Genomic DNA, 10,929 nt, shown 5'->3' on the forward strand with positions numbered 1-10,929 from the left:
ATATAACACAATTGGTGGAGCAACTCAAGTTGCAGCCCAGGAGAAAGAAGAATTACAACCAAGTGGCATTTATGAAACACGTTCCAGGGGGACAAAGGTCAGAACACAAAGATGATACACAGGAGAAAGCTCATGGGATCTGAGCCTGTGCTTCAAAAGTAGGGAGCTTATCAAGCTTTGAAAACAAGCCTTTTCTCCTGCCCTCTTCACCAGGGAACTGGAAGGATAAATACACCCCCCCCCCACCCCCGGAAAACACCCCAGGCTCTACCAAGGCCCTGGGGAAATTTGAGAGCATGTGCAATCTGTTTGCTACTTTGTTTTTTATTTCCTTTAACAGTGACCTGGAGCAGAACTCAGGAAGGAGCCTCTGATTTCACAGCTGAAGTGTTCCTGGAAGGGGGGACATCTTCCAGGCTACTGTGCAGGGCTTGGTCTTACATGTGCAATGGCTCTCAGTGGTGCCACCAGGATCAAACTCAGCCCGTCCAAGGGCTCTACCCACTTTCCCAGACCTGTGCCGTGGGGCCTGGCCATCATTCCCACCACGGCTCTGGCCCCGGCAGGCAGGCTCTTCTAGTGCCCTGATAACCCCACTGCCTTTTCTCTGACAAGTCCCAACTCCTCCAGGCCCGCCCTCATCCTTCCTCTCCCAGCCTCCCACAGCTCCCAATACTCTACAATTCTGCAATCAGTTACTTCCTGTTGTTAGCTATTTTCTATACCTGTGCCTAGATATTCACTAAGAACTTGAGTTTCTATCCAGGGCAGGGACCACATCGTTGCCTTGCATGACAGGTAACCCAGGCCAGGATCTAGGGTTACCTTTACATCAAGAGGGATCCCTCTTCAAGTTCGCAGATGACAGGATGCCTTGTTCATCAACTACGGCTCATAATGAACACAGACTGTGCACACACAGTTGGCCCTTCGTATCCGAGGAGATTGGTTCCAGGATCCCTGAGGATACCAAAATCCTCGGATGCTCAAGTCCCGTATTTCAAATGGAGTAGTATTTGCATATAACATATGCACATCCTCCCTTATACCTTAAATTATCTCTAGTTTACTTATAATCCCTAAAACAATGTAAATACTATGTAAATAGTTGCTGGCACTCAGCAAATTCAAGTTTTGCTTTTTGGAACTTTCTGGAATTTCCACTCCCAATATTTTTGATCCACAGTTGGTTAGATCCACGGATGCGGATCAGAGGGCAGACAGTACTTATTTCTTCTAAGTCATTTTTTTTTAAGTCCAAGCACTTTACTAATGTAAAATTTACATTCTAAATATTTTTCCTTTGTGGTTTTCTGTGTTTTCCAAATGTTCTCCAATAATCAGATAAGTAGAAGATATTTCTATCTTTTTTTTTTTTTTTTTTTTTTTTTAAGAAAAGTGAATTAAGGAACTGCCTGGTTTATTCAGGGCCCAGCAAAATGGAAATAAAATGATGTTGTCATGCCATCTAGTGGCACTGACACAAAACAGCCAAGACAAGTGTGAGGGCTTGGGACCACCTGAGTCCCACCCAGGCTTTTGGGGGAAAAAGAGGCGTCTTTTCGTTTCCCAGAATACTTGAAGTTTCCAGAGGAGGGTGAGGGTCCTCGACTAGAGATGGATGGGGGTGCTACTGCCCCCTCCACTGCCTTACCTCCCTGCAATTCTGACGCTTAGAGAAGGGAACTGGGGATGGGACGGGAGGGGGAAGGTGCCTGCCGTCAGTTGCAGGGAGCAGCCATTGATGTTCCCCCAGGCTGCGCCCACACCTCTGAAGTGTGGGAAGCAAAGTTCCCCACGCGCCACAGCGGGGACCATGGGCGGGGCTACTGCACACCTGCCAGATTTGCAGGAAACAACCAGCATCTAGTGCTGTGTTCAGGTCGCCCCAGTGAGTCACAGGTAACAATCCCAGTTAGAATCCTTAAGGCACAGAGGGTAAGTGCGGGGTGTCCATGGGTCAGGTGTGATAAGGGACACTCCCTCTTTGCTTCAGATCACCCTGTTTTAATCACACTTAGAGTCTCACCCCATCATATACAAGGTCCCTGACGCCAGCCAAGTTTCTCAAGAGGTCTCAGTCAGCAAAGCCGAGGCAGCAGGCACGGTCAGGGGAACACTGAGAGGCAGCAAATGCTGGTGCAGTTCTGTCACTGTGACACTAGAAATATACACGGCTTTCCCTCTTTGCTGAGCAAGGGGGCTCAGTGGGCACGAGCCTCCTTCAACTATTCCCAGGGGTGCAGGTGCCACTTGCCTCTTCGTCCCTCCCTTCTTCGGCCCTCTCCTTCCACTTGGTCAAAGTCTGGTGGCTTCTACCTCCCAGGCACCTCTGGAAGCCCCGGTCCTGCTCCATCTACACCATCCACTCTGGCCTGGGGAGCAGCAATGGCCTCCTAACTCACGTCCCCTCGCCACAAACCCCTCCTCAGGGCACTCCCCTCCATGCTGCAGCTCGAGTGGTCTTGTGGGTTTCCATAGGTGTAATCGATCAAGTCACTCTACAGCTAAAATCCTTTAGTGACTTCACCGTCCTTAGGATTGATTCCAAATCCTTTACGTGACCTGCAGACAAGTCCTGCTAAAATCTGGCTCAGCCCATCTCCCCTTGTCTCTGCTCTGTCCCCTCCGGGGGTCATCACACCGAAGTTACTGGCTCCATGTCTGCCTTCCCCACCAGAATGTGAGTGCGGCAAGGGCCACGTTGACCTCGCTGTTCTTGCTCCTGGCTGCAGCGCCAGGGCCACACACAGGACCAGGTACACAAAGGCGGCAACAGAGACTGGTGGTCGAGAGCTTGGTTTTGAGAGGCAGGGGAATACAGGTTCAAATCCTGGTTCTGCCACTAATCAACCATGGGATTTGGGGCAAGGGACTTGAGTTCTCTCTGTCACGCCGCAAGTATTTAATGAATAAATGAAATAATGGATGTGACCAAAAATGGCATCTCAAGTGATTAATTTTAAAGCCAATGATACTTTACTAGATGAAAGGACCTTCTATCCTGCTGAAGTTAAAAAAAAAAAAAAAAAAGGAAGGAAAAATCTAAATTTTACGGGTATGTTGCAAATCCTGATTGAATTTTATTTGCATTGATTGCCTATTTGGTAGACGGTCCGTGTACAACCTAACACATGGGTACGAGTCAGATGCCTAGAGAAGGCAAAGAAAATAAACAACTAACATTTCACAACCTAGATGAATAAGGCATTAAATAGACATTTATTGTAGTTCAAATACATTTAATAATTCAACAATCGTGTCTTGCAATTCACACAACTAAAATAAGCAGTTCATAAAATGGAATTTAATTTAAATATTTTGCAAGTATTTAAATATTCAGTTTATTTTCATAATATGTAGCTTGACATCAATATCAGCCACACTATAAAAAAAGGTATAGTGGACCAGAATACAGAAGATTATCCAGGCTTATTTACTTTTCCAAAGAACTTAAGGGGGTAAAAAAAACCCACATCACAGACCACACCTATTTTTGCAAAATGATGGGTCTTTAAGGCAGTGGTCTCCAGCCAGGGTACTCAGAGATTTTCCAAGGGGTGCAGACAAGACAATTTTAAGTGAATGAATTGCCAGATCCTCAATTTCCATTTGTATTTTTCCTAAAACTGGTCTGCCTGAATATGATACCACCTCCCCTTTCCCAGTTTCCCATCTCCCACCAGAGAGGAGAAGGGTGGACTTCTCACCCTCCTTGAAATCTTAGATCACATAGAAACTGCCGCATCAGCTAACTAAGACGTATGAAATGGCTGTTATACGATTCCTGTTTCTCTTTCACTTAGAGGCAACCTGCTTAACCTGAATACTCAGAGAGATGGGAAAACTGAAATATTACTACATCCTCTGCAACTATTTTGAGGTGGTGTGTAGTTTTACATTATTTGGGGGGTATGTGAGCAAAAACATTGGAAGGCCACTGCTCTAAAGGGTTTGCACTGGGGAGTGGCTTAGCCTGGACCACTTGAACTCATGGCTTTGAAAAGTTTTCAGTAATTGGAGCTGTATTTTCTGGTCATCTCATCAGATATCTTTGACCCTCAATGGCAACCAGTGCCAACGGAACTTGGATCCAGGATGCCGAGGCCTTCCCACTTCTCCGAGTCATGTCTGGGATGATATGACCAAAGGATCTCTGCGGGATGTTGCAGGGAGCCAGAATGCCCCTCATCACCAGCTCTTACCCTCCCGAACACTGCTTGGGAGCACTCCCTAACCTCACCCTTTATCCCCCTCGCTGTCCCTCCGCCGTGGGGCTTGGTTTAGGAGCTACGGAGAAGTCTGATGCTCTGATGCACAGACCACTCCTGCCTCTTTGCCAGGGAATACCACTCACTGCCCCTCCATGACCAAGGTTAAGGAGGGGAGGGAAGGGGCTCCTCCACATCCCTGCAGCCCTACTTTTAAATAGAAAGCACGGCAGAGCTGTTAAGGGAGTGGTGCTGGTACCGTTTGGGTTCTAATCTCAGCTCTACCATTTATTAACTGCCACCAGAAAGGCAGGCTACTAACCCTCTTAATGCCTCAGTTTAGCTTACTTGTTAAATGACGGGAAGAGTAGAACCATCTCCTGGGATTGTGAGGGTTACTGAGCTGGCATACAGAAGCTTAACAAATGAAGCTGTTACGATTGTTATTAAATGTAAAGTTTAGAACTTCAAAAGTGAACTCTAAGAAGGAAAAGGTAGGAATCGGCAGAGTGCCACCCTACCACTTCCCATGCCATGGCCCTCAGTTCTGCCTTTCAGCCAAGCCTGGCCCCACTGGCGGCAGCAGCCCATGCTCTGCCCCGAAGGAGGTTAGCGGCAAATCACCTCTGACGGGGACAGCCCCTCACTCCTGGGCAGCTGCCACCGCGGCAAGAGACCCCCCAGAGCCTGGCTCCCCCATACCTGGGCTTGCCCTGGGGACAGGGGAGTGCACAGGGGGACCCCAGTGTTGTCACACACAGCTGGCAGGATTCTGTGCAAATCTCCCACGCACAGCACAGACCTCCTCCCCTGAAGGTCCGCTTCTGCATGGGTGGGTGGAGAGGGCAGAGGCGTGGTAGGCTGAAGTGGCCCAGGGTCCCTCTTTAACTCAGCAAGGAAGGAAACTTACCTGAAGAGTGATGGGACAAAAGAGGACCGGTCTGGCTTCGCATCAACTGTGTCATTGCTTGCTGAGTCCCCAGCCCCCTGTTCCACAATATGGTCTTGACTGTCTGCCATCTGGAAGGAAAAAAACCAACCAGAAAATTGGTACCCAGTGGCATCCCTGGTGTCATGACATTTTAAAATAACACTCATTCAGTGACACAGCTTTTAATTAAGCCTGGAGATGACCAGTACTGCATATCTGGGCTCCAGGGCTGCTGCACCAACAACTCATTCAAATGCTCGAGTGCCAGCTCCATTTCAGGCCTCATTCCAGAGACTCGATACACAGTGGCAAAGAAAGCAAAGTCCTTGCCCCTCTGGGAGCTTCTGATCCAGCATTCACGATTTTGTTAAATGTTCACTGCTTATGAGAAGCTGTGGAAGGTTCGTCAAAGTCTGTAACAACAAGAAACTCCCCCTAAATTCCTGACAGGTTATAAGATGCTCATCCTTTGCCCGACATCACTCAAACCCAGTTAAAAAACAGCAGCGACCTGGAGTATAAAGTTCTCTTTCTGTTTCAGATGGTTTTACATGGTTCTACCAGAGTAGATTTCCATCAAACTATTTTCCTGCTCAAGAATCTTCATGAGATCCCTACAATCTAAAAGTTCAAACCTTAAACTGAACTCCTTGGATCTTAAGGGTCTTCATTATCTAGTACTGGAGTCGATAACAAACTATGGCCCACCACCTGTTTTTTTGTTTGTTTGGTTTTTCTTTGAATTTTATTTGTTCTTCCTTTTTCTAATTTTATAAGGTTGAAGCTGAATTTACTGATTTGTGACCTTACTTCTTTCCTACATACAGGTGTTCAGTGCTAAAAATTTCACTCTAAATACTCACCACCTGTTTTTGTAAATAAAGTTGGAACATAGCCACGCCCATTCATTTACATGCTGTCTGTGGCTACTTTCCCACCACAACCAGAGTTGAGTAATTGTGACACAGATCATGTGGCCTAAAAAGCCTAAAATATTTACTACCTGGCCTTTTACAAAAAAGGTTTGCCAACCCCTGATCTAGGATTAACTGCCAGCCAGTCGGATCCCCTACTCACCTTCTACTTCCCTTACTTTAAGTAGTAAAAATAGCAATAATAAGAATAGAAACTCACACTTATTATTTGCTGTGCTAATTGTTTCATAAGCATTATCTTATTTAACACTCCCCCAAATGCTGTTAGATCAGCCCTATGATCACTGCCTTTTGACAGATGAGAAAGCTGCAGTTAGAAAAGGTTAGTAACTAGTCCCAGGCTAAGTAACTAGTAAACTAGACTTGGATCTGAAGCCGGCAAACAAGCACTCAGAACCCACCCCTCACCACCACACCATTCGGCCTCCCAGCCTCCTAGCATCCTTGGGCCCGCTATGCTCATTTCAGCTTCCATCAGGGCTTCTGGTTCTCCCTTTCTGGTAGTCACCACCCAAATGTTTGCTGGACAGGCCATCTTTGCCCAGCTGGCTAGTTCTCAACCTTCAGAATTCAGTTTAATGGCACCTTTGCAGGAGGTCCTCCTGGATTACACCTACCTCACCAACTCCCTCCCTTCCCCCAGTCCCTCTACAGCCCTTCTATTTATCTTGTTTACTTGCACTCTACTTATTGCTTGGTTCAAACACGACAATGTAAGTTCATCATGGCAGAGGCCCCTGGCACACAAAAAGTATTTGCTAGATCGGGCTTCCCTAGTGGTGCAGTGGTTAAGAATCTGCAGGCCAATGCAGGGGACAGGGGTTCGAGCCCTGGTCCGGGAAGATCCCACATGCCATGGAGCAACTATGCCTGTGCGCCACAACTACTGAGCCTGCGCTCTAGAACCCGCAAGCCACAACTACTGAGCCCGCGTGCCACATCTATTGAAGCCCGCGCGCCTACAGCCCGTGCTCCGCAACAAGAGAAGCCACCGCAATGAGAAGCCCGTGCACTGCAACGAAGAGTAGCCCCCGCTCGCCGCAACTAGAGAAAGCCTGTGCACAGCAACGAAGACCCAACTCAGCCAAAAGTAAAAATAAATAAAATAAATTTATTAAAAAAAAATCATTTGCTAGATAAATATTAATTGAATGGGAAGCTGGAAGAAATCAACGCCCTGAGGGAAGAGAATTAGCTAAGTGACACAGCTGGTCAGAAGCACAGTCTTGAGTTGTTTCTCCTAAACCAAGTCCTGTGTCCTTTCCCGTAAAGGGACTGGCCTTCAGTAACAAAGGGAAACCTCTCCAGACTCTAATTCCTGCCGATCTCTATCTCTGAGCAATCGCACAGTGGGCCAGGTTGGCAGCTGCAGGTCTGTGTTCCCGTCAGGCTCACCCAGGGATGTTTTCACACCGCTGGAAAACAAGATGGCATCTATCTCACAGAATACCCGTGCCCCAGAGCACAAGCAATGACTTTTGGAGGTGGGCAGAAGGAATCCAACTGGGGGGAGGTATCCAAGATGGCAAAACGCCAACCTTGTGTCCTTGAGTCCCGAGAGGCATTATCATGTCACCTTGCAGCTTATTTAGGGGTGAGCTGGGCAGTGAGGAGAGAAGTGAGAGGAAGGGCGAATCCTGCAGCCGGATCTTTACAAAGACAATGAGAAGTCCGATGGCTATCTTGTTCCTCAACACATCGTGAACCCCCCATCATAGCCACCAACCTGTCTCCAGTTGTGAGGCAGTAAGATTTTTCTGATTAGGACCCAAAATGCTTCTTGAAAACAGAGATAACCCATCCCCAGAGGAGATGAGCGTTAAGTCCACGCATGCAGAAAACACTCAGTCATTTTTATTTCATTTCCTTTATACAGACTTAGTTACTTTTCACTGTGGATTGTTATTAGCAAAGCACGGAAGTATTTTCAAAATTAACAATATTATACAAAATCCACCAGAAAAAGACACTAAATTCGACATGTGTTGTTGAAACCTTGAGTCTTTTGCTAAGGCTAATCTTAAAGACTGAATCTAGGAAGTATGATGATATAACAATGTGACCATTATATATAGATATAATTTCCTGGAAGTCCAAGGCACCAGGTGTGTGCTAGGAGCCGGGGATACACCTGACCTGGTCCTGCCTTGTTGAGAGACAGGCACTGATAAACAGCACAAATGTTGACGGACAACCGTGATCAGTGCCATGAGGTTGAACAACTTGCGGCCACAGTAGGGGACCTGACCTAGCCCCAGAGGAATTAGGGAGGGTTCTCAGGGGAGGAAATGTTTGACCTGAGGTCTGAGAAGGGGAAGCAGAGAGGGTGGAAGTGAGGGAGGCACAGGGAACTGCATGTCCGTTAAACACCTGACATGCTCCATCGACGGAGGGGCTCAGCTTGAATCCCGCATCCCTCCCAGATTTTTGGAGGGAGCTTTGGACTTAGCGACAGGCTGATTTCTATGGCTCAGTGGTGGGAGGATCTCCAGAACTTTCTCTGCAAACACTAGGCCAGAAGGGTCTTCTGTGTGAAACCTACAGCATCTTTCTGGGTTGGTGCTGTTTACCGTCTAGGAGGGCAGCAAGAGTCCCTTCTAACAAGTTGCCAGAGTGTGCGTCTAAAACGAGTCAGTGCTAGGGCTTTACTCTTAAATCTGTAAGGCTAAACATTCAGTGACTTTCTTATTCCTATGAGACTGGGCTTAATTTCTGGGTGAAATCAAGTTCACCCAGAACGAGAGTGGTGACCGAGTGGGGAGCCTGACCTTGGTCACATCATATCAGTCAAGCCAAGGCTTGGTGTTGACCTTTTATTTCTGCTTATCTTCACAGCCCAAGACATTTCAGGCCTATCTCAGTCTGCTCTACTTGGAGAGGGCATGCCTGGCATTATTTTCTTGTATTCGTTCCCTCTGTAATGCTTCAGGCTGCAAAGAGCAGTCATCCATTCAAGGGAATATTGCTTATTCAATTGCTTCAATTGTTAAAAACATCTATCTTCTCTTTAAATAAATGAATATATAATACACATGAAGCATTAACAGTGTCAGGCACTCTCTGTAAGCGCTCTGCTAATTATTATCATTACTCTTACTATTGTCCACTAGGACTCTTATTTGTATATTATCTTAATCATCCTTTTATAGTTCCAGTTATAGAAAAGTGCCAGGTACATGGTAGGCACTCAAAATTTCTTTATAAATGTCACAACTGAAATGTACTTAAAAATTTTTAATCTTTCAGGGCCCCGAATAAATTGTTGATATGGGACAGACCACAGAACCAAAGGGACCTAGGAGGGCGGTTGAGAACTCAGTTATGGTGAACCACAGACCAGGGGTTTAAATCAGCGCCTCCAGGGGTTTACATCAACCTCTCCTGAGTTTCGTCATCTGTAAAATGGGAAAATGGTGATGCCTAAGTCACACGTGGCTATGAGGATGAATGGAGCAATGCATGTAAAATGCTAAGCATGGTGTCTAAATGTTCAATAAGTAGTCCCTGTTATCACCACTGCCCACAGAACTCAAGACTAAGACAACATTCAACTGTCAACCCTCACTGGTATTTTAAAATCACATTAATATTTTAAACAGCTTTTGTGGAGACTGAAAAAAAAGTTCCTCTAGTGATTATTTCTATACATACTTAATAGGCGACTGGTACAGATCTGGTAGGAAATCAGTTCCCAGCTACTGTCTGAATTTCATTGCAGCTGCTTCCCCCGAAAAGTGACATAATACAACTTGTGCCTCACTCTTGCCCCAATGAAGACAATCTTCCTAAAAGGCTCAAAGAGAAGCAGCCCAGCGGACCTCCACTGTTCACCTCCGGCACCTGGAGGGGGAGGGGGCTCTGCTGGGCACTGAAGTACTCCACTGTCCCCTGATGCTCACGACACTGCTAGGAGGCTGTATTGCAGAAGAAACTTCAGTTTTCTCAGAGAGGTTAAGTAACCTGCCCAAAGCCACAGAGCTAAGAGGAAGCAGAAGTGGATTATGAACCTAGGCGGTGACAGGCTACCTGGGATGAAGGTCAGGCCATAGGCCCTAAAGGAGGAAATAGCCTGTAAGTAAACTAAGGTTAGGGCCACGTCCTTGGCCAGCCCAGGAGTTCAAGGGAAAAGGCTGGGAATGACTCAGAATCACCCACATATAATTTTACTGCCCCCCAAAAAGCGAAGTTGAATACAGTGGTGAAAGGCTGCAGCCTGAGAGTCCTGCCTTCTTCCGCTTCCTCAAGGAATCTTCGAGAGCCGTGCACAAGGGTACCTGAACGAAGATGACAGCGGCTTACGTGTAGCCTGCTAAGCCCTGACAGATGCACGGCTATGCACCACAATCACCTCATTCCATCGTCGCAGCAACCGTCAGCCCGGGCCCACCACTAACCCCATTTCACAGACAAGCACAGAGAGGGCCAAGGCCCCACAGCTGACGGGCAAGGAGGCGAGAGAACGAACCCCTCCCGCCCTCCTAAATCCACCCCTCCTTCTTTTCGAAATCCCGAACAGTACCGGGTGTCCCAAGCCCGGGGACCAGAATGGAACAGAGGACAAGCTGAGAAAAGCAGGCGATGGTGTGGGTGGCAGAGAGCCTTCTCCTCCTAAGTTGAGCGCCGGCCGTCGGGGCCGCTTAGCCCGAAGGGACCGGGCCCCCACCGACTGCGCTCGGCGAGAAGGGAGGAAGGAGGCAGGGGAAGGCAGGGCAGAAGCGCGGCGGCGGGCGGTAGAGGCGCCGGCGGAGGCGGGGGCCAAACTTACCGTTCCCTCGACGATCGGGAGGCCAGAGCTGGCGGCCGTCTCCGTCTCTCCGCCGAGAGGGTCTGCGGCTGCTCGAATGAAAGCGAA

General features: G+C 47.6%; 1 protein-coding gene across 2 annotated transcripts in view; it reads right to left on the reverse strand.

The window, feature by feature from the left end:
• Nucleotides 1-10,929, reverse strand: part of CASP7 (caspase 7) — a 30,846-nt gene that overhangs the window by 19,196 nt on the left and 721 nt on the right. For both annotated transcript variants that reach the window (XM_059900179.1, XM_059900180.1), the window contains exons 2-3: nt 10,843-10,910; nt 5,122-5,231 (exon numbers count right to left, since the gene is read on the reverse strand). In XM_059900179.1, the coding sequence (XP_059756162.1) occupies nt 5,122-5,231 (110 nt within the window). In that variant the 5' untranslated portion in view covers nt 10,843-10,910. The remainder of the gene's footprint in view (nt 1-5,121; nt 5,232-10,842; nt 10,911-10,929) is intronic.

Source organism: Balaenoptera ricei, chromosome 16 (genome assembly GCF_028023285.1).
Source record: "Balaenoptera ricei isolate mBalRic1 chromosome 16, mBalRic1.hap2, whole genome shotgun sequence".
NCBI classification, from domain to species: Eukaryota; Metazoa; Chordata; class Mammalia; order Artiodactyla; family Balaenopteridae; genus Balaenoptera; species Balaenoptera ricei.